General features: G+C 40.4%; 1 protein-coding gene across 5 annotated transcripts; it reads right to left on the reverse strand.

Moving 5' to 3' along the window:
* On the reverse strand, positions 1-23,374 carry Dld (dihydrolipoamide dehydrogenase). 5 transcript variants are annotated; one of them, XM_063261659.1, is made up of 15 exons: positions 23,271-23,374; positions 20,541-20,798; positions 18,807-18,885; positions 14,384-14,463; positions 13,030-13,098; positions 12,412-12,481; positions 11,063-11,163; positions 10,545-10,688; positions 9,740-9,841; positions 6,891-7,081; positions 6,036-6,206; positions 5,308-5,497; positions 4,864-5,001; positions 1,159-1,248; positions 356-1,063 (listed from the first exon to the last, which is right to left on the reverse strand). In XM_063261659.1, exons 2-15 carry the CDS (start codon positions 20,577-20,579, stop codon positions 998-1,000), a joined length of 1,530 nt encoding a protein of 509 aa, XP_063117729.1. In that variant the 5' UTR covers positions 20,580-20,798; positions 23,271-23,374; the 3' UTR covers positions 356-997. The 5 variants fall into 5 exon arrangements, with proteins under 5 accessions (NP_955417.1, XP_063117729.1, XP_038967889.1 ...); NM_199385.2 differs by lacking the exon at positions 23,271-23,374 and having other exon boundaries at positions 1-1,063; positions 20,541-20,662; XM_039111961.1 differs by lacking the exons at positions 20,541-20,798; positions 23,271-23,374 and adding an exon at positions 20,221-20,534.
* Positions 23,375-24,141: the final 767 nt, after the last annotated feature.

Below are 24,141 nucleotides of genomic sequence, written 5' to 3' on the forward strand. Positions count from 1 at the left end.
TCAATTCCCAGCATCTACATGGTGGCTCACAATCATCTAATGGCATCTGATGTGTGTCTGAAAACAGCTACAGTATACTCATCTACATAAATAGACCATTTACTAAACCAAGGAAAGCTACATAGGAAAACAAAGCACATTACAGATTCCCTTACACTCCTAAAGGTACAGCCTAAAAATTGGACAGTTATATGTAAAACAAATGAAAGGGTAATGACCATAAAATACCTTAATACAGCTGTACAATGTGAAAACATTCAGTGGTAGAGATGGAACAATTAAAAATAAAAGGTAATCAGAGGTAGTTAAGAACTAGAATCATCTTAATACGCACTCAGAATAACCAGTAAACAAGTACTTAGGACATGTTTATTTTGGTATCTTCATTCCCTGGTATAATCATAAGTCTACATTTAATAGTTCTGTGGACAGAATCTTCATTTAGACTTACAGACCTATAGCCTCAATGTTTAAACATGTAATTCTACCTGTAAACTGCCAGGAATTTGGAAGTTAAATAAAATGAGAGACAATCACTTTTATTTACATAAGTTGTTTGTACATATTTGAATCTTGTTCTAGTCACTGACTCGTTTCCAATATGAAAACCAAATTTAAAGTAACTTGGCCAGTTTTCTTCAAGTTGTTCACATGTATTCTCCAGCTCCTTCCTTGTCAACAGATTGACCTCCACTAAATGAGAGGTAAAATCTGTGATTACTAATTCAGTAATGTCGAATCTCGTAGACCGTATGAAAACGGGTCAAAAACTTTCCAGAACGCTGCTATATGTAGCTTTCTGTTTGCATTAATGCACTGGAACAAAATACTTGAAATACAGGTATACACGGTTATTCCATTCTGTTCAAACCTACTAAATATCTTCCAGAAGTTTCATAATTTCATCCTACAAATTCTTAGAACTGGGAGATTATCCTGTTCAAAATGTTGTAATGTTGACAAAATCTTCCAGGTTTTAAGAAAAACAATCTTCTAATTAAAAGTTGATTGGTTTGCCAAAAGACGCAGCCAAGTTTGCTTCTCTAAAAGCCTCTGATAAGGTCTGCAAGGGAAGCAATGGACAATTAAACATGAATAGTTATAGATCAAAAGAACACTCAGGTAACCCTTAAGCCTGAGTACATGGGTAATAATTACCGGATGTGCATGGCAGACTCTAGCTACGTCTTCACAGGACGCTCCATATTCCAATGCCAGGGCGGCTTCATTCACCATTTCTCCAGCACCCTTGAAAATGAAAAATATGTTTTTAAGGCAAAAATAACTCCATGCTATGTTTTAAAAAAATAATAAATCAGGCTTTTAGGCTTTCACATTTTGTCTTAAACCTCTATTATCACAACAGTTGAAGAAGGTCACAAAAGTTTCCCAGTCAAGAAAAACTTAGCAGAAGATGTAGCAGAGGAGAAGCCTGAACTCTGCAGACACTTTACTTATGCTTGCCTGAAAAATAGCAGCTCTCCCACAATCCTGTGAACAGTGAGTTTTGTCATAACGCGTGTCACGGCAAGCACTTAGATACTGTTAACTTCACTGTTCTACCGCACAGCAGGGACATGGACTTTAGACTCAGTAATGTCTAACTAAGCCTTCTCTCAGGTGACAAGTCTGGAGGCAGAGTGGTCTACACCACGAGCACAATATGCACATGTACAGGCCCCAAACTATAAACCAAGCCTGGCCTGCTATGAAAAGAAGAGTGGGTCTGGAGAGATGGCACTGGCTGCTCTTGTAGAGAACCCAGGTTCGGCTCCCAGCACCCGCATGGTAGCTCACGACTCTAGTTCCAGTGGATCCGAGGCTCTCTCCTGGCCTCTTTTTTTTTTTTTTTAATTATTATTAACTTGATTATTTCTTATATACATTTCGAGTGTTATTCCCTTTCCCGGTTTCTGGACAAACATCCCCCTCCCCCCTCCCCTTCCTTATGGGTGTTCCCCTCCCAACCCTCCCCCCATTGCTGCCCTCCCCCCCACAGTCTAGTTCACTGGGGGTTCAGTCTTAGCAGGACCCAGGGCTTCCCCTTCCACTGGTGCTCTTACTAGGATATTCATTGCTACCTATGGGGTCAGAGTCCAGGGTCAGTCCATGTATAGTCTTTAGGTAGTGGCTTAGTCCCTGGAAGCTCTGGTTGCTTGGCATTGTTATACATATGGGGTCTCGAGCCCCTTCAAGCTCTTCCAGTTCTTTCTCTGATTCCTTCAACGGGGGTCCTATTCTCAGTTCAGTGGTTTGCTGCTGGCATTCGCCTCTGTATTTGCTGTATTCTGGCTGTGTCTCTCAGGAGAGATCTACATCCGGCTCCTGTCGGCCTGCACTTCTTTGCTTCATCCATCTTGTCTAATTGGGTGGCTGTATATGTATGGGCCACATGTGGGGCAGGCTCTGATTGGGTGTTCCTTCTGTCTCTGTTTTAATCTTTGCCTCTCTATTCCCTGCCAAGGGTATTCTTATTCCCCTTTTAAAGAAGGAGTGAAGCATTCACATTTTGATCATCCGTCTTGAGTTTCATTTGTTCTAGGCATCTAGGGTAATTCAAGCATTTGGGCTAATAGCCACTTATCAATGAGTGCATACCATGTGTGTTTTTCTGTGATAGGGTTACCTCATTCAGGATGATATTTTCCAGTTCCAACCATTTGCCTATGAATTTCATAAAGCCGTTGTTTTTGATAGCTGAGTAATATTCCATTGTGTAGATGTACCACATTTTCTGTATCCATTCCTCTGTTGAAGGGCATCTGGGTTCTTTCCAGCTTCTGGCTATTATAAATAAGGCTGCTATGAACATAGTGGAGCACGTGTCTTTTTTATATGTTGGGGCATCTTTTGGGTATATGCCCAAGAGAGGTATAGCTGATCCTTAGGCAGTTCAATGTCCAATTTTCTGAGGAACCTCCAGACTGATTTCCAGAATGGTTGTACCAGTCTGCAATCCCACCAACAATGGAGGAGTGTTCCTCTTTCTCCACATCCTTGCCAGCATCTGCTGTCATCTGAGTTTTTGATCTTAGCCATTCTCACTGGTGTGAGGTGAAATCTCAGGGTTGTTTTGATTTGCATTCCCCTTATGACTAAAGATGTTGAACATTTCTTTAGGTGTTTCTCAGCCATTCGGCATTCCTCAGCTGTGAATTATTTGTTTAGCTCTGAACCCCATTTTTTAATAGGGTTATTTGTCTCCCTGCGGTCTAACTTCTTGAGTTCTTTGTATATTTTGGATATAAGCCCTCTATCTGTTGTAGGACTGGTAAAGATATTTTCCCAATCTGTTGGTTGCCGTTTTGTCCTAACCACAGTGTCCTTTGCCTTACAGAAGCTTTGCAGTTTTATGAGATCCCATTTGTCGATTCTTGATCTTAGAGCATAAGCCATTGGTGTTTTGTTCAGGAAATTTTTTCCAGTGCCCATATGTTCCAGATGCTTCCCTAGTTTTTCTTCTATTAGTTTGAGTGTGTCTGGTTTGATGTGGAGGTCCTTGATCCACTTGGACTTAAGCTTTGTACAGGGTGATAAGCATGGATCAATCTGCATTCTTCTACATGTTGCCCTCCAGTTGAACCAGCACCATTTGCTGAAAATGCTATCTTTTTTCCATTGGATGGTTTTGGCTCCTTTGTCAAAAATCAAGTGACCATAGGTGTGTGGGTTCATTTCTGGGTCTTCAATTCTATTCCATTGGTCTATCTGTCTGTCTCTGTACCAATACCATGCAGTTTTTATCACTATTGCTCTGTAATACTGCTTGAGTTCAGGGATAGTGATTCCCCCTGAAGTCCTTTTATTGTTGAGGATACTTTTAGATATCCTGGGTTTTTTGTTATTCCAGATGAATTTGCAAATTGTTCTGTCTAACTCTTTGAAGAACTGGATTGGAATTTTGATGGGGATTGCATTGAATCTGTAGATCGCTTTTGGTAAAATGGCCATTTTTACTATATTAATCCTGACAATCCATGAGCATGGGAGATCTTTCCATCTTCTGAGGTCTTCTTCAATTTCTTTCTTCAGTGTCTTGAAGTTCTTATTGTACAGATCTTTTACTTGCTTGGTTAAAGTCACACCGAGGTACTTTATATTATTTGGGTCTATTATGAAGGGTGTCGTTTCCCTGATTTCTTTCTCGGCTTGTTTCTCTTTTGTGTAGAGGAAGGCTACTGATTTATTTGAGTTAATTTTATGCCCAGCCACTTTGCTGAAGTTGTTTATAAGCTTTAGTAGTTCTCTGGTGGAACTTTTGGGATCACGTAAATATACTATCATATCATCTGCAAATAGTGATATTTTGACTTCTTCTTTTCCGATCTGTATCCCCTTGACCTCCTTTTGTTGTCTGATTGCTCTGGCTAGAACTTCAAGAAGTATATTGAATAAGTAGGGAGAGAGTGGGCAGCCTTGTCTAGTCCCTGATTTTAGTTCTCCTGGCCTCTTTATGCATGTAGTTCAGACATGAGTGTAGGCAGACACCCATACACATAAAATAAAATAAACATTAAAAAAATTAATGAGCAAAGAGGAAGAGCAGAAAGATGAGGTCAGAAAGAAGTGTAGAGAGAGCGAGTGGGAGCAGGGTCAGCAGGACATCATCCGAACAGCCTGAGGCTGTTAACCATCACTCCTGGCACTAGTGGTGCACTAGGCAGTGTGCAAGCAGATGATGTGGCAGGCAAGACTGTGCAAGTGCTGTTGTGGTACCTTGCTAGGAGCAACGCAGCAATGTTCTCCCTCACACTTTCTTCAGCAATAATCACCACCAGCAGATTAGAAACAGCAATGTACCAAATTCAATCTCTTAAATGACTCCCAGAAGTCTTACGGGGTTTCTGAGTTTGCAATACTTACTGGTCCTAGAATATGTGCTCCCAGTATTCTATCTGTGGATTTATGTCCAAGAATCTTGACCATGCCATCTGTGTCAGCATTTGTTTTAGCTCTGCTGTTTGCAGCAAATGGGAATTTTCCAACTTTGAACTCGACACCCTGGGGAGAACATATGAGAACATATATTAAGCGTTCTGTAAGTTTGTCCCCATTAGTGAAATCATCTCCCAAATCTTAGAAAGAAAATCCCACAAAAGTCATTGTTCAGACATTATTCCTACACAGAATAAAGTTTAGTGTGGGAAGAAATGTAAGCAAGCACAAACGCCATTTTGCCATATTCCAGAGTCAAACAGACACAGCTGTAATGTTCACAGAGTTACTAAAGGCAAAGACACTTTCTTGCCACCGGTGCCATTAGCTCAGATCCCATGATGGAGGAGATCTGCCTGTCCTTAGGATTACCTCTTCTTTCAACTGTTCTTCTGATTTGCCAACCCAAGCAACCTCGGGGTGTGTGTAAATCACTGAAGGCACACAATTATAATCAATGTGCACAGCACCACCCGCCATTCCTTCCACACAGATGATGCCTTCATCTTCTGCTTTGTGAGCCAACATTGGACCAGCAACCACATCTCCAATAGCAAAGATACTACCAGAAAAAAGAAACACAGTAACCTAACGGCAAAGGAAATTTAGTTATACCACAGAAGCACAGTCTAACAAATGCAGCTCTTTAGAAACCAGAGCTAAAGATCTAATCTTAGAGCCATGAAAAATTCAATTACTTATATTTAATTTAAACAAGCTTATTTTCAAAACAGTATCTACAATAAATTTAAAATTATTGGAAATGCCCAGCACTTGAGAGCCTGAGAGAGTTACAAGGATCACTTGAGTCTAGTTGAAGACTAGCCTGGACCATAGAGCAGAATTTATCTCTAAATAAGATAGGTAGTTGATTAGCAAATAAAACACTTTCGATTAAGTTATTAGTAACCAGGAATAATTAAAACTGTCTTCCTTACTATCACTTTTACAACCTTGATCAAATTACTAGGATAGAAATGCTAGGTATTCCTTTACTGTACATCTGCCTCACAATGTGTCATTTTTATATCTTTACAGAAAGCTAAAAATATCACCCATATTACATTTTTAAAAAGAAAACAGGTAATTATTCAACTTACTTTGGAATTTTAGTTTGAAATCTGGTATTGACTGGAATTCTACCTTTGGGATCTAGTTCAATTCCAAGCTCTTCTAGTCCCAAATTCTGCGTAAAGGGCCGTCGACCGATGCAAACCAAGAGTACATCACACGTGATGACTTCAGCTTTCCCACCAGATGCAGCTTCGACACTAGACAACACACAGTGTTAACTGTTACACAACCTCCATCAACAGTTGAAAGCAGTCATGACATTTCTAGTGTCTTTATTTCATTATACACATGAGTCATACAATTAAACATAGAAATTCTTAGAAGTTCAATCTTAAACTCTCATAAAACCAGGCAGTGTAACACAGTGGTAAGGACATAGTCTCACGGCTGAGATGGAGCTTAGTGGTAGAAAACTTGCTTAGCGTGCATGACATCTTTAGGGTTTGGTCCCCTGGACCTCAAAAAAAACCAAAGATCTCAGAAAGATCCATGCTCAAGCCTCTTACCGACTGTCTGAAGGTGAAGTTACTTTGTTAATTAGGTAAATACTTAATGAATGCCAGATACTTATTATTAATTAAAGTAAACTATCATCAAAGTCCCCATGGTCTGTACAAAAATGCTAAATGAATTGTTCTAAATGCAAGGGGCTTCAAATTTTATGAATATATACAATGAAAAATATATATCACAATGAGACTATCTGGTAAGATTTTTTTTTTTTTAGCATCAACTAATTCACAAATTTTAACTGGCTAATTTGATAGGCAATACTGTGTAATACACAGCATTAAGATGACTCTAAGTTATAAAAAGTCTAGACTACATTTGCTAATCTGAAAGCAAGGATGGCTTGCCAAAAACAAACGCATCATACTTACGACACATCAATTTTTCCATCTGACTTCTTGGTGGCACCAGTAACTTTTGTATTCAGCTTAAACTTAAATCCTTGCTTTTGAAGAATACGTTGAAAATTTTTAGATATCTCCATGTCGATTCCAATTCCACCCACATGACCCAAAAATTCAACCGCTGTCACATCTGCACCAAGTCTTTGCCAAACTGAACCCTAAAATTAATTTTTAAGAAAAAAAAACATTAAGTTTCCATAGCAACATTCACTAATTACCTCAAACATTGTCTTCTTTTGCAAATGTTTAGGGGAAGCTCTAGTGTTTAAAAGGAAACTCATTTAAGATTATCTATTATTCATTCATCTATTCCACATTTACCTACTATAACCAGGCCCACTATAACCATTAGGCCTGTTATTAAACAAAATTGTGTGTCCCTGGAAACTTTACAATATGGTAGAGGAAGTCAACAATATATAAACTTCATGCTGGAAGATAACAAAATGCTATAAGAAAGAGGAGAAAACAGATCCAGGGCCATCTGAGATAGCATGATTGCAGGCTTCCGTCTAAGTAACATTTACGTGGGAGTGAAGAAAACCAACTACAGCAGTGACTGAGACGAGAGTGTCTAAGGCAGAGGAGAAGTACAAGGGTCCTAAGATTAAAGAAGTATGATGTTGATCTTGCACTGGCTTCATCCCAGAAGCCTCTTTGTGCAGTAGACAGTAACTAATACAGAAACACAAAAGGTCAGTATTCAGAAAACATGAGAGGCTATGGAGTACCCAACTCTTAATCTATAGCATGTCCCTTCCCCAGGGCTCAGGAGTCACTGCAGAAACTGGGGCAGGAAGACTGTAAGAGCCACAGGCAGCAGACAGACAGTATTTGCTGGGCACGACAGGGCTACCGCACACTAGGAACCTATAGTGGCTGTGACTGCGTGTGTAAGATCTGTACAAGATTAAGACCACCAATATCTTAGCAAGGACAGGGAGGGACTAAGAAAGTCCCACCTCGGGGCTGGGGATTTAGCTCAGTGGTAGAGCGCTTACCTAGGAAGCGCAAGGCCCTGGGTTCGGTCCCCAGCTCCGAAAAAAAGAACCAAAAAAAAAAAAAAAAAAAAGAAAGTCCCACCTCTAGATGAGAAGGTACTAGCAATTGATGTGCTGGGGAGGTAAATTTTCTTCAGGAATAGAGTACCAAAAAAACTACCCATGCTCCAGTAAATAGCACTACCCCCATGCACATGCACACAGCACTAAATGGACTCTGAGTTAAAAGAGAGAACATATGAAGGTGACAGGGGAAAGTGGTAGGAGGGAGAGGGGAAAATCTGGAGTGGAAAGAATGGAGGGTGGATGTTATAAAAATAATAGCGTGTAAGAAATTCTCAATAAAAGAAAGAAATCTGAATATGCAATTTAAAAAAAAAAGGTAACTCAGAAGGTATATGTAAATCCAGCATAAGATGGAAAAAAGAAAGAAGGAAATTAGTAACTTGGAAAAGGCTCACACAAGGCTTACTGACATAAATATAAGCATGTGTCTGTAAGGAAATGCACCTGAACATGTGAGACACCGAGGTATAAACAGGCATGTTCAACTATAAATCACAAGGAAAATAAACAGGAGCTTAGGTGGCAGAGGCAGGAGGACTGCTGCAAGTTCAAGGCCAATCTAATCTACATAGCCAGTCCTAAGCCAGTCAGGGCTGTATGAGACCTTCTCTCAAAAAAAGGGAGTGGGAGAACAGCAGGTAGAAAGCAGATGAGTTTAAAGAAAAGAAACAAACATCACAGAACTAAGTCACTGTGATGGCAGACGAACATGCTATAAAGTGACAGTAGGTGAAGACATTACTCTTAGGGAAAATGATATTCTCCCCATAGCAGGGAGAACAAAAGAAGACTTGTGAGGCAAAGGTACTTTCAAATCTGAAGCATGAGCACGAGGCAAGGGAGTCCTGTCCAGTCCATGCTTTCTCCTGCTTGTTCCTCAGGAAGCTCCACGTGAGGAGAGGAGAGACACCGTACCAGTCAGGTAGAATGTGAGTGGGGAGTTAAGCAGCCCTGGAAGAGACCAGTACTCAGCTAGGGAAATAAAGGTCTTCAGCCAGGCTGAGGTTCATGACGAGGGCTGTGACTTTAACAAGAACCTTGTAGCAGACTATAAAACAAAGGGCATACTAAAGACTAATGATTTACCTAAATATGTTATGTTGGAAGAAAAGATGTATTTGTTATTGCTGTAAGACTTAAGCAGAACTCAATACTGACTGACCTGAAATGTTACACAAAAAAATCATGTAATACAAGTAGGGTTTTTGTTTTGTTTTGCTTTAAGACCAATTTTTATTTTAATTTTTTTTTGCTTTAAGACTTATTTCTATTTTATATAGATGGGTGTTCGTCTGATGGAGTCTGGGCACCATGTACATGCCTGGTGTCCTCAGAGCCAGAAGAGGGTACAGACTCCCTAGAACTGGAGCTATGGAGCGTTGAAAATCACTGTGGGTGCTGGGAACTTTACCTGGTCCTCTGCAAGAGCAGCCAGTACTCTTAGGCACTGAGCTATCTCTCCTTTTTACATACTACCTGAAACTGTCTCAATCTTGTCTCTTTTTTCAAAGAGAGATTCTCTTTACTTCTTTGCAGCATGTGGGTATGTGACGGGTATGTGGGTACAGGTGGCGAGCTCCTGGGGCTCAGGTGATTCGGAGAAGTTTGATATGGGTGCTGGGAACTGAACCTGAGTCCCCTGATAAAACAGTACTGCTGCTAACCATTGAGCTATCTTTCTGGCCTCCAAGAAGAGTTTTAAGTCCCTTTCAACCCCACAGCAGCAATAAAAGGAAGATCACACTTAACCAATTCCACACCGATTACTCCTGCACCAATAACAACCAACTTCTCTGGAACTTTTTTTAAGGATAAAGCTCCCGTAGACGACACTATAGTGTCTTCATCAATCTATAAAAAAAGAAAAAACAACAATCAGAATTACTTGTGGAAACCTAGTGTGTTATTATTTTGGTCTTATCCAATAAAATTTTATGTCATTTATTTGCTTAATGTTATCTATAGATATATCACAATTTCTTTAGCTCTCACTCAAAATGCTACTCTGAAATTTTACCATTCGACCTTCCAAATTAAAATGGTTAATTTTAACTCTGTGTTATGTTGTGTTTTACTGTTGTTGTGTAAGTGTGTATATGTGTTTACATGTGTGGAAGCACAAAGTCAACCTTAGCCATCCTTCAGCAGCTGTGCTAGGAGTACAGGTCCATCCCACCATGCCCAGTGCTCACACAGGTGGACAGCAAGTACTTTATCAGCCCGGCTCTCACCAGCTTTTTCTGAGACAGTCTTCCTGTGCAGTCCTGGCTCCAAACCTGTTAACCACTGACCGTATAACAAACTTCCTGCTTCTGCTTCCCAAATCCTGGGATTACAGACACTCACCACCGTGCCTAGCTTACCTTAATGTGAACTCAAATATATTATAAAGTGTTCTATATCTTATCATAATCACTGCAAAATAATGAGAAATAACTGCAATGATAAATGGCTGCCAAATTAGTGTTTTAGTCAACATTGATAAACAGGATAAATTTATAAAACCCTGTTTTATAAGGAAGGTTGTAAGAGATGAATTAGAAAGCATAAATACCGTGATTCCGGGAAAAGGAGTAACTTCTGAGCCCGTAGCTATAAGGATGTTTTTGGTACCAATAACCTGAGTGCTGCCATCGGCCGTTGTAGCTGTAACCTGATTCTTGCCAGTTATCTTTCCAAATCCATTGACATGAACAACCTTTATAAAGCAATATTTACAAATTCACAATGTTTAAATGTTTTTCTGATAAGAGTAACAGGAACAATACTCTAGGTAACACAGAACATGAAATGTTTCCTTTAAAATATACAATGCATGTAGCAGTCAAAATACTATCTCAGGGACATCTGTTTCTCAGGGTAGTGTTATTTTGGATTTTCTTTTGGCTTTTACTCTTTGTAGGGTTTGTATAATAATAAATGCATTACATTACTTTTTAAATGTTTTAGTACTATTTTAAATTAAGTCAATATCCCACAGCAGGCCAAGATCATAAAATATGGCTATTAGCACAAAACAACTATTTCATGTATATGTAAAATAAAACAGAAATCTGAGCACTGAACACCAACCTTATTTTGTTTGAATAAGTGGGCAATTCCCCCTGTTAATGCTTTTACTGCAGAACGCTTCTGCTCCATCATCTTCTCTAAATTCAAGCGAACTTCTGGTACTGTAATTTGTTAAATAAGTCTTTTTATTATTTAAACTCTGAGAGTAATATGTGATAGTTACCAAGATCTGAAAATATTCATCTCAATGTTGATAAAACTATGAAAAAGATAGCATTAACTTCTAAAACTTAGTGACTGTCATAGCCACACCCAGCAAAGCCACATCATCAGGTCACGGTAACAGAAATTATCAAGCACGGTTAAATGTGCATCTGTGCCAAAAATACAGTCCAAAATAGAAATATCCTATTCTACTGTAGCACAGTCTACAAACACTTCATGATGGTTATAGTTTGGAAGATAGATAAAATAAAAATGGCAAAGTAGAACATTCACCTGAAATTATAAATAAAAACAAAGGTTAAAATTTCATGAAACAAAAACAATTAAGGATCTATTTAAACATTCCACAATACAAAAAAACTTAATAAGTTTAGTTTAATCAACTAGATTTTAAATTCATTTAACTCAGAACACTAGAGCAACAATGTAACCAACCAACAGAACTGCAGAAGAAGACAGCAATCAGTCCATGAGGCCAACACACAGACAGACTCTTAGACATTTCTGACTGACAAAAGTCGCCAAGCTAACAGGTAAGGCTTGCCTACACTGCATGTCTCCTGACACTGCAATGTCTTCTAACAGCAGGGTACTGTCACAGAGTGTGACATACTTGCTGTAAGGCAGACACACCATCTACACGCTGACTGGGCTGCTTACACAGCCTCTTTCAGAAACCTACTGCTGTAAAATAATGCCACAAATGCATTAAGTCCGTCTTATGTAAGTGTCTTTCAAATACGACAGGGGAAAAGGATAAAAACAGTCCCTCCAAAACATGGTGGCTGAAGACAATACAGATTCCATGCAAATGTTATGAATGGTCTTCTCATGGAGCCTCTCCCTGTTCCCGCTCCCTCTCTCTGCTCTTTCCACAACTCAGGTGGCTGCTATCCTCCTTCCGGTCTTACCTGACAACAGCACAGCAATTAGGAATCTAGGCAGTTGTGAGGGATATAAAACACTGAGTCTTCACTGACACCCAAAAAACAGAACTTAGGTAAAAACTTGCAAAGGCATAGAAGCTGTCATGGTAGAAATCTGAACTAGACATTCCTATGTAAACCTCTCCAAATTTCAAGATTTTTATCTCACGTATCCTTAAATAAACATCGTTCACACACATCAGTATTTAGCAAGAAGAGTCAAGCACGTATGGTACTAACTATAAAAAGTATACTTACTTTCAATTCCCCTAGATGCAAAATCTTTTCCATGGGCCAAATGGTAATAATGAGAATTATTTAATAAAGCCTAAAAGAAGTAAGGCAAATTTACCAAATACTCATAAACAGGCTGTAACAAGAAAGCACTTACCAAATGACATTTCTATTTAAAATAGTACACACTACCATATAGATTCATCTTTCCTTCTCTCACAATTAACCTAAGATAAATAATACTGACATAAAATATAGACAAGAATAAAAAACAAAACGAAGCTATTTTCTTTAAAAATAAAACAGTAAGAACACATTTCAAGGTGGCAGGTTGAAAGAGACCTGTTTTCACAGGAAAGAACTTTAAAAACAACAATTTTCCTAATTATCTTTTCAGTGCAATGGAAAGCTAAAGAGGAAACAAAAACAAAACTAAAACACTGGAGTCTAGGACAGGAAAGTTTCCAGAGTATATGACATTCTAGACGGTCACAGCATACAAGGTCTACACAGGAAAAGTCTTATAACACATTCGGATTCTTTATGAGGAACTGCATTAGATTACTAAGTCGGTCTCAGGCAACCTCTGCCGTCAGCAGCTAATCAAAAGCAATGTCTGCAGTGTTTGAAACACATGCTCACCTTTGAAGGAATACAACCAACATTCAAGCATGTTCCTCCTAGTGTTTCATTCTTCTCAATGCAGACTGTCTACAATCAAAGACAGCATTATTTAGTAACAGGTAACATGCATGTTTCACTTCACTAAGATCCCAAATACATGTCTTAATTGCTCTGCACAGCAAGCGTCTCAACTTCTGTGTTTTCAGACTCAAAGCACACTCTGAGGGCCAATCCTGCAGATCCAAAGCTGCAGGATCTCAGTGACACAGGGCAACAACAGGATATCTGAGAGGAGTCTTGGTGAGGTTCTGGTATAGAGTGTAGCAGAAGCCAGAGGCCTTGAACCAGACCGATAACTCATTGCAATGATCATCTGCAAGTGAAGATGTGTGGACAGAAGGGTATACTGTGGGACACACTGTGACACACTACAGCTTCCACAGTATGTTTTTCTTTTTCTTTTTTTCTTCTTTTTCAATTTCTTTTAGGGGGAGGTTGCAAGGGCAGAGGGGGGACAGAGAGATGAGTGGGATTGGGGTACATGATGTAAAATCCATTTAGAATCAATAAAAAGTTTTTTAAAAAAGAACTCTGAATTCTATCATCTGAATAATAAAAACTAGGCTACCTCTAGACTGAATTATTAAAAAGAATTCTGTCCAACATCAATATATGTGTTTTACTCTTAACACTGTTATATAAAATGTATTTACAAACCAAAATGAAGTATTTCAGAAGAAAATAACTGGCTTTTCTTTTCTTTTTTTTTTTTTTAAAGATTTATTTATTTATTTTATGCATGTGAGTACACTGTAGCTGTCTTAAGACACACCAGAAGAAGGCGTCGGATCCCATTACAAATGGTTGTGAGCCACCATGTGGTTGCTGGGATTTGAACTCAGTACCTCTGGAAGAGCAGTCAGTGCTCTTAACCACTGAGCCATCTCTCCAGCCCCAATAGCTGGCTTTTCTATACTAGGAGACTAGAATCAAGCCTATCAATTTCAGGTTTACAAATAGTCAATAGTTAAAAAAATAATTTCCTGAGCTGGAGAGGTGGCTCAGTTGGTTAAGAGAAGTAGCAGCTCTTCCAAAGGACCTAGGTTCAATTCTGAGCATTCACATGGCAATGCACAATTGTCTGTAACTCCAGTCCCAAAGGACCTGACACCACCTTCTGGCCTCACGTTAGGCACTATATGCATACAGTGCACAAACATACATGGATGCATATAAAACAACCAAATACAAAGAAAAAAGATATATATAAAATTATTTCCCATGCTTTTACCTGCAAAGTATTTTGTAACTAAAACTAACTTGACCCATAATAAAACAAAGCAACCTCCACTCCACTTTGCATCTATCTTACCTTAAAGCCTAACTGGGCAGCTTTGATGGCAGCAACATATCCTCCAGGACCAGAACCTATCACTGTCACATCAGCATCAACTGTAACGAGAACAGATTGATATAAAATGGTAAATTAGTCATTAACCAAAGCATTTCAAATAATCGGCATGTTCACCGCAGCATTATTGTGTAAGAGACCTGATGTGTTCTGATGCTACTAAAAAAGGGTCAAAATTTGAAATCCCACTTTTATCTTCTAGTCATCATAAGATATGTAAATACAACTAAGTCCTAGAACATGAACCCTATATCCAGCTGCTACTTACTGGTTATCATATATCAGATGACATAACTCTCCTGTACCATGAGGAGGACGAGGATGACATACACATAACATTTATAAGAAGAAACAAAAGGTTCAGAAATGAACTGACTAGTCTAAACTATCTAGTCATTAAACAGCAGAGTCAAACCAAGCTTTCTGACTCTGCCTCTGGTACTCTTCCTTTTATTTAATACAATCCCATTCTTTAGTTTCAGCCTTCATATATTAAAATCCCAAAGAACAAAGCTTTAAACCACCAACAAGGTGACCTTGGGTGAATAATTTGACCTACTTCACTTTAGCCCCTCATCTTCAAACACACACACACACACACACACACACACACACACACACACACCTTCCTTTTAGTCATAATACAGAATGTTGGGGACTGAAAATGGTTTAAACTGTCACTAGCCTTAATCTCCAAGCTATTTTGCAAACTTCTCCCATAAATATGCTATACTCATTCTTATCGAAAAGTGCTCATTATCTGAAATCTTAAATTGAAACAATTCACTTTCTGATCATAATCTTAAAAACTTTTAATCTTTATGAATAAAATAAGGATTTAAACAAATCTATTTAGTAACTATACAACCTTAATTGTATATGACATAAGTTCCAATCATAACTGTACTTAAGCAAAAAAAAAATGTCAGTTATTTGAGCATAAATACGACATGTTATCCACATAGTGATGATGTCTACAGTCCAAAGTTGTTAATAGCCAAAGAAAACACATGTCAAGAACCTCAGAAGGTGCTGGGTGCCTACTAAGCTCAGGAAACGCTGCTTTCCTCCTTAGATCTGCCCCCAGGTTCTGTTAGGCCATACTTTAGAGAATGAGCATCCAGCCTCAGTCCCATACTGGCAACAGCCTACACTGCTGTTTGTGCCAGATCTGACAAATCAGCTCAGATCTAATTTTTTCAGTCTTCATTAATCCACCCTTGTCTGTTACTCAAACAACTCCACCTTACCAGGATAGCACCTGCATTTTTCCTCCAATCTCATCTCCCAACCCATTCTGCATACCATCAATACCAAGCTTCAGTAGTTATGCATGGAATTATACTAGCCGCCCCCCCTCTCTCGATATATATATATGTATATATATATATATATATATATATAGTTTCATTATCTAAAACTACATACTGACAGCATGCATTTTCAGTCCAACACTAAGCTCTTGAAACATATATGCACACGATAACTACCTTGCCTCTTATACTCTGATCAGAGAAAAGTAAAGTTACCCAAAGCCCAACCTGTACCGCAATGATGTTTAAAATAAATATCCCTCTGAAGGCTCTGCTTAAAATGCCTTCCTGACTCCACACTTCCTGTTTGAGAAACCAACTCTCAACCTTCAATGTGTCGGCCCTATGACTTTTTTAGTAGTTTAAATAGACTGTGCTTCTTTCCACATTACAATAGTCACCCACTTCCATCAGTCCCTCTTCAGACAATGTCTGGGTTTCTTTTCTTGTTGCTGTGACAAAGCACAGCAACGTTAAAGAAGGGTTTATTTGGGATCACAGTTCAGGTACTCTAAGTCCATCATGCTGGGGATAGCAGGAGCTTGAAGAAGCAGAGGACATCACACCCATGAACAGCAAGCAGAGCTTAGCTCACTTTCTCTATTTCATAGTCTACGATTCCCTTCCCAGGGAGTAATTCCCCTCCACAGTTAAAATGAACTTTTCCAATCAACTAATGTAATCAAGAGATCTTCAAAGGCTAACTTAATCTCGTGGGTAAATCCCCAGACTTTTCTCCTAGGTGACTCCAGTTGCAGGCAAGTTAACAATTAACAACAGTCATTACACATACAAACACAACATCCTCAAGAAAGAATTATGTAACCATCCCCTATCCACACAGAGTTCATAAATCCCTCTCCTCAGCCACTGGACTGTGTATCGTGATTACAAGTATCTGCTGGATGTTTGTCTTCTTCAGGAAGGCTGTGAAATCCAAAGAAGCTAGTTTTGTCTGTTTAGATCACTGCTATATCCAAGCAGCTAGCCAAAGAACTCAGCACAGGACAGTAACTAATACTCACTGGAATAATGAACATGATAAGACAGTGAGTGAGGGACTGATGTGACTGACACACATCTGTCTGCTGTGAACCATAAGCTCCTTCCTTATCAACAGGAACAAGACCTCGCACAGCCTGATGAATGTGCTTTATAAGGGTATTCAAACATCTCCTAGGTGTTATAACAGACACCCCATCACAAGCTTTGAGTTCCTCAAGCTGGTCAGCCAATACACTTGTATGAACGCAGAATAAAAACAGTGGGTCAAGTGTCAAAAGCATTCCTACTTCTCTAAGGGCTTCTCTATTCATAGTACAGGAAAGCTAACAAAGAGGTATGGCCAAAGTAGGGCAGATATGAGAATTTAAGACTGTCTGGAACAAAACTAAGCCCTGCATATGTCAGATAACAGTACTGGCATTTTAGCTGATACTGTTTTGTATGGTGACCATACTGGATATTCTGTGATATAGTAACTAAAACGGACAGAACCTCAGTATTTTTATTCAGTAAAGCATGCAGGGAGGACCTACTGACATCTTAGGTACTAAAGAAATATCAGTTTTTGCCCACTTAAAGCTTCTAGCTTTGAAAGGAAAAGCGATTAAGTAAATAATTCAGCTACATGTTAAGTATATAAAGTTACTGCTATTTTATGTACCCTAAAATTATACTAAGTTTATATTTACAATTCAACCATGTCAAGAGACACCCAAACCCCTTGATTAAAGCTAATTGTCTCTAGTTTGTTTTTCTGAAAGCAATTTAGGGAAGGAGTTCATCTTCAGGGGAAGCCAATATAAGAACCTGAATGCAGGAACTAAAACAGAAGCCCTGAAGAATGCTGCTTACTAGCTTGCTTGGCTTGCTTTTTTTATATAGCCCAGGCTACCTGCTACAGTGGATTGGACCCTTCCACATCAATCATCCATCAAGAAGACAAGCTGCATACATGCCCACGGGCCAAGCTGATGGAAAGAATTTCTCAAATAAGTCCCTCTTCCCAGGCAACTCTCGTTGTATCAAGTAGACAAGAACTAACCAGCACGGACTCACTCCATGACTTACAATCTAAGTGCCTGTGCAAAGACTGAAAATAGAAGGTTCTGGATATAGCATAACATTCTTTTACATGACACCCAAGGCTGTTCTCTGATCTCCACCCAGGTACTCATACACTTAAACATACACACAACACAGATCAAAATTAAAGAGTAAAATACTTTTAAATTTTAAGGGGTACAGTAAATAGATGACTTCCATTTTTTGTAAGTTAAATACCTTATCAAAAACCCATTTACCCATTCCAAGTGCTTAAAGAAAAACAAAACATATCTTTTATAGAAAATTCAAAAGTTCAAGAAAGCATTAAGAAAATTATATACCTCACAGCTCCCTTTTATGTACATAATGGTAGTCTTAAAGAATTTCATGCAAGATTTCGAAAATCATCATCACAGCTTTGAAACAACCAGCACAATCTGACTCAGTGGACAAAATTAATTCTTAAAAGCTGTAATATGCAAAATTGCTCAACTCAAAAGCCACCCGTGCTTCTCCATCACCAGTGAAGGAAAATCCACACTGTCTGGCCTAGAAAGCCTTCATGATCTGATCCCCTTAACCGCTCTGATTTTATTTCTTGGGACTTTGCACAGCCACCTCGTCTTCTGGCTTTTCCTGGAGGTTCCCAAATTAAGGTTCATCTGAGACCTTTGTCACTGAAGCACCTTTTATACCCTCACTCCCTCTGAGGAGACGCCATCTCCTCAAAAGGCTTTCCTCACATCCTTTCCCAGCCTCCAAGTAACCTGCTTTAATTTTCAGTTTCTTCTCCACTTATGTTACCTATGTTCTGTCTGCCCTTTAATACCAGCCTCTGTCCTAAGAATGGGCTTGGCTATGTTTACCTCTTGTAACATACAGGCATTCAATCAACAGTAAACAGGCACATAGATTAACTTGAGCACAGATGAACAGCTACTCTAATGTTCACTTTCCTTTACAGAAAATTGTGAAAGAACTGTCAGCTAATCTGACTGAAGACTGCAGTATCAAGTACTTACTTGGTTGATCTGAATAAGTTCTTAATGGAACTGAAGAAGCCCCCTGTAGGCCATGAGACAGCCGATTGAAATGGCCTTTCTAGAATAGAAAAAAAGGCAAAAGAAATTTTCCTGTTAAGTAAAATATAATTTTAAAAACAGGCTGGTGAAATAGCTCATTGGGTAAAGGCTCCTGCCACCAAGATTGACTTCCCAAGTTCAATCCCTGGTTCCCTGGTTCCACATGGTGGAAGAGAACTGACTTCCACAAGCTGTCTTCTGGCATTCTTACATGAACTCTGTCTTGCATGCTCATGCCTACATGTGCATGTACGGAAGTAATAAATGCAATTTAAAAGGTCGATGACAACTGGGGTAAATGTATCAAACACTTAATACCTTGCGGACTTTCTGTGCCACAAAGGGGTATCCTAACAATTTCACCTTTTTTTTTTCAATTTCACTTTTTTGTCCATAATATTAAACTATCACAATCTTAACTTGCCAGATCTGTCTTATTATTATGAACATTCAACGAACCATCTCATATTAGACCTAGTCAGAATATACTCACTGGCTTACAGGTTTATTAAAATTTCAGAAAGCACAGGTAAATTTTAATGTCAAGGGTCAGTTTAGTATTTTAATAAAAATCCTGAAACTGTGAGTTCATACATTTGAGTATTTAATGCTATTCATTTCATCTGTAATATACTTCCTAACGAATCAAGTTTGTAATCACGTTCCTAACAGTCTATAATCATTATAACAGATGTAATCACTTAATAACATCTATAAAGATGTTCTTGAGCCACCACCTATGGTCAGAAAACTACACTAGGAAAATGTACCAACAATGCAGTGTCCCCACATTCTGGAAGTTTCACAAATTGCATCATAGTCTCACATTCTCTTAGCCCTGTGCCTACCATTTCCTAAGACCAGGGCCACTTAGAAATTTCCAGCTCCTATCACAGCGAGCAAACAATGGAAGGCAACAATGTTTTTTACTTGAAGGCAACTTCTGTGTGACCTGAGATCAAGACATGCCAGCCAAAGAGGAACAAAGAACTGTCTGTACTGAGAGTCAGTCCCAGCTCACCTTCTCCCTAAAACGCTAGCATTTTGTGTGTTACGTTAAGGACATAGACAATTCAGATGTGAAGAGTCTCATCTCTGTAGTGTCCCTAAAGTTCTCAGGCTACCCTGCCGCTAAGCCTCATGCATTCAATTTGGCAGAATTTGATTGGCAGGTGAAACGGGAAAGTTGTTTGGACGATAGAATTAAATTAAAAATATAAGCCCCAGGGCCTGACTGACGGCAGAGTGCACTAGTTTAGGGATGTGAATGAAGAGAGCCTTGGAGGAACTCGCAGGACTGGGCATTGGAGCTGACCACGTCTGGGCCAGTCCGGCCTCAAGGTTACTCACCCACCGTACGAAAGTAGGCCATCCCCGGGTCATTGGGATGAGGCAAAAGGTATGAAGTGGCAGGTCGCGCGTGGCAAGGGTGATTTACTCGTCCCCGTGCACGGGTGAAGGCCCAAGCCCCACGACCCGCGCCCGGAAGTGTCGTGTGGGGCAGCGGACAGTCATTCCGCAGCAGGTCCCTCCCTAGCCAGGGCTTGTGCTCCCCGTTGCCTCGGGAGGCCGGATAGAACCGGCATAGAGGCGGGGCCGCGGCGGCGTCCGGGCCCGCAAGCGGGTGTCTCTGAGCCTGTAGTCTAGCATCACCGCCACGCAGACGGCCCTCACCTTGGCCAAGGAGCAGTACACACGACTCCAGCTCTGCATCTTCCCTCGTTCCCGTCCCTACACCAGGGCTTTCACCTCCGCAGAACGCCTAGTAGACTTATCCAAGGTCTCCCCACCCTGCGCGTGCGCAACAGCATCGCGTCATCTCCGAGGAGCAGCGCGATTGGCCCGAGAGGCAGAGGCTTTCTGGTCGCTGCGTCGTGCGAGGTCGTGAAGGGCGTTGCGTTTTGTGGCAGCTGGGGAATTGGGGACTGTTGCCTAGGTGTTTGGAGTAGAGAGTTGCAAGTTATTATTGAAAGACCAATTAAATAAAAATGTTGTTTGTTCTATAAAGCCTACAGAAAGTAAAGCTTAAATAAGAAAGAAAGAAAAGTTTGACTTTAGCTCATGGTTGTGCTAGGCACTCGTGGCTTTAGCTTTGCAAAACGAAGTGTTTCCATTTTCTGGATGAAGCCCTGAGAGCTAAAACGAAGAAAGCAAAAGAGAGGTAACTGCAGCCCTATGGACAAACGTTTTGGCTTTAACTGCTGATATATAATCTCTGTCCTCAAAGGCAATGTAAGGGTAGATGGGCCACAGTCTTGAGCCTTTCTTCAACTACATCCTGCTCTGAAAACTACCCTAACAAGAAGTATAGAAAACAAACTACCTTTTATTTTTGTATTTTGGAAGCACGCCTCTCTTGCAGAACAAGCTAGAAGGGTTGAGATAGTGGGTGGTGAAATGTTAGGTTTTCATCGAGTGTGCACCTAAAAGATCGCTAACTATTATCTATAAGATTGAGCACGGGGAGGGGGGGCGGTCTAGGGCCTGATTCTCACTTTGTAATAACAATCTCTAGTTTAAAGATTTATTTATTTAATGTATGTGAGTACACTGCCACTCTCTTCAGAGGCACCAGAAGAGGGCATCAGATCCCATTACAGATTGTAAGCCACCTTATGGTTGCTGGGAATTGAACTCAGGACCTTTGGAAGAGCAGTCAGTGTTCTTAATTGCTGAGATCTCTCCAGCATCCAGTCTCTAGTTTAAGTAAACCTTAAGTCTACACTTCTCAAAAGTTTACAGACCAAGCAGTGTACGGAGCTCCATAGAGTTAAGCATTAGACAAATACTACTCCTTACCTATCTCTGCCCATTTACAGGGAAGAAGATATGAATAAATGTTATGAAGAGAGCTAGCCGTTACCAAATGTTTATCCCCAACCACATTCCATTTTTGTTTTCTTTCTTTTTTTTTTTCCATTTTTGTTTTCTTGAGAGAGTGTTTCATGTGTCCCAGGCTGGCTTCAAACTCAATATAGAGCTTAGAATGACCTTGAATTTATAGTCCTCCTACCATCATCTCCTGAGGCCGGGATTGCAGGTACCACCACAATTTTATGTGTTGCTGAGTGCTGGGGCTGGAACTCAGGACTTCTAGTATGCCAGGCAAGCATTCTGCCAACTAAGTTACATCTTCTGCCTTTGTTTTTCCCTTCCATATACTAAGAGATTGTTCTTCTGGACAGATAGGTATTCAGAACAGCAACAACCTTTTCCAGGTTCTATACAGCTACAGGTAGGCATATGATCAAATACTGGCCAATGATCTTCTCCACTTATTGCATGTGTAAGGTTACTTCTGACAACCTTTGATGGAGTAACTCTCATTGCAGTGTACTTAAACCAAGTCCAAAGCTTGACACTTTTCAAATTAAAATGTAAACTCGATTTCACCCTCTCTTGAATATGGACCAACTTTAGGCAAATGTTTCTTCTAATGAATAGAATATGGCAAAAGTGATATTGGGTGACTCTCAGGCTAGGGACAGAGCCCTCTTCTTGCTCCTCTGCCTCCCTCACTCCCTCCTCCTCCTCCTGTTTATTACTCCTTCTCTCTTCCTTCATCTTTCCTTCATCCTTTCTCTCTCCCTTTCCTCTCCTTCCCCTTTCCTCTGCCCTTTCTCTCCCTTTTTACTCTTCCTTCTCTTACTCCTTTTCCTCTTCTTCTTCCCTCTGCTCCTTCTCTCTGCCCTCATCTGTCTCTCATCCACCTCTCTCCTCTCTCCTCCCCCTCCCCTCTTTCCCTCCTCTTGCCTCTCCTCTCTCATTCTTCCTCCTCTCTCCTCCTCCTTTCTCCCTAATCCCTCTCCCTGCAGGCAGTTCTTCTAACCTAAGTCCTTTCAATTGTCATATTTATGAACAAAGTAAATATTTTCATTGTTTTCACCACCAAGCTTTTCAGGACAGTTTGTTGTACAGTGATGGATAGATGAAGCCCTTACGTTCTCCCAACAGTCAGGGTAATTACAGCTGATTTTCCTCCCCACTGTGGATCCTCTTACTCTCACCCTCTCCTTTGGTGCTGTTAAAATATCTCTTTGTGGTGCCAGTCCCATTGCTACTACTCATTACAAAGACAGTGTTCACCCCCCACAGCTGCTGACTTTCCGCCACCAAAGCAGCATGGACTATGCAAATTCCGTTTACATAAAGACACAGCAGTTAGAAGACAGCTTCCCAGAATAATGACCCAGGGATTAATTTCTCCCATATAAAAACCTAAACCGGTATTTCTGGCAGATGTGACCCTTGAAGAGCTCCTTAACGTCTGTGTTCTTTTGGCTCTGCCTTTATCAAGATTGCGCCTGGCATCTCTTGTCTCCAGATGGCTGTCCTGTGAACATACAGCTCTGTAGCTTTATCTGATTTCGATGGACTTTTAAAATCGCTGATTTGGAGGTTTACCTTATATCCTTAGTCTCTCGATGCCATCCTTCGACTTAAGAGGCTCAAACCGCTGATCTTCACCAACCCTACTCTTCTCCTTCAAGCGGTGACCTTTGTATGTCGAAAACTAATTATGAGGTGAGCTATTTTATATGACTGGGATAGAGTGAAACCCAGTACAAAGATCGGTAGGATGGGGCCTCACAGAGATTGAACCACTAACCAAAGAGCAGGCGTGGGCGGGACCTAGTCCCGTGGCACTCATGTAGCAGATGCGCAACTTGTTCTTCTTGTGACTTCCCCTAGCAATTAGAGTGGGGGCTGCCTCTGACCCTGTTGCCTGCCTGCCTTTGGATCCCTTGTCTGGCCTCAGTAGGAGAGGATGAACTTGGTTCTGCTGAGACTTGATGTACCAGAGTAGGTTAGTTCCCATAAGGGGCCTCCCCTGGGGGAGGGGTGTCAGGGTGCGATTGGGAGGAGAGGAGGAAGGGGGCGGGGCTTCAATCTTGCTGTAAAGTGAATTAATTAGACAATTAATGAGGAAGAATCCAGGCATGGCTGAGTGGGTGGTGGAGACTGGAGAATCATTGGAGATTGCTGGTGACCAGCCTAACTCCAAGTTTAGGGAGAAATCTTGTCTGAATGGAATAAGGCAAAGAGTAATAGGACAGGACACTCGGCATCCTCCTCTGACCTGTGTGTGGGCACCCATACCCACGCTCGTACCACACCTACAGAAAGACAAAGGGGAGATTGCGTCAAAGCACTAAAATAGGAAGTTTGCTGATATTTGGATCATGTGATCTAAGAATAAGTGAATAAAATAGCACCTAAGGGGGGCGGGGCTTACGCAGGACTTTGGGGGGGGGGGGATGGTGTCCTTGGCACA

Source organism: Rattus norvegicus, chromosome 6 (assembly GCF_036323735.1).
Source record: "Rattus norvegicus strain BN/NHsdMcwi chromosome 6, GRCr8, whole genome shotgun sequence".
Lineage (NCBI taxonomy): Eukaryota > Metazoa > Chordata > Mammalia > Rodentia > Muridae > Rattus > Rattus norvegicus.

What these genes read in the sequence shown, in the direction of transcription:
- Dld (NM_199385.2), bottom strand. Translation starts at nt 20,579, where the DNA reads ATGCAGAGCTGGAGTCGTGTGTACTGCTCCTTGGCCAAG. An exon ending in CTGCCCAGTTAGGCTTTAAG is followed by an intron (nt 13,099 to 14,383) that starts GTAAGATAGATG and finishes CTTTGATTGTAG; the next exon opens with ACAGTCTGCATTGAGAAGAA. An exon ending in GATGGAAAAATTGATGTGTC is followed by an intron (nt 6,207 to 6,890) that starts GTAAGTATGATG and finishes TGTGTTGTCTAG; the next exon opens with TGTCGAAGCTGCATCTGGTG.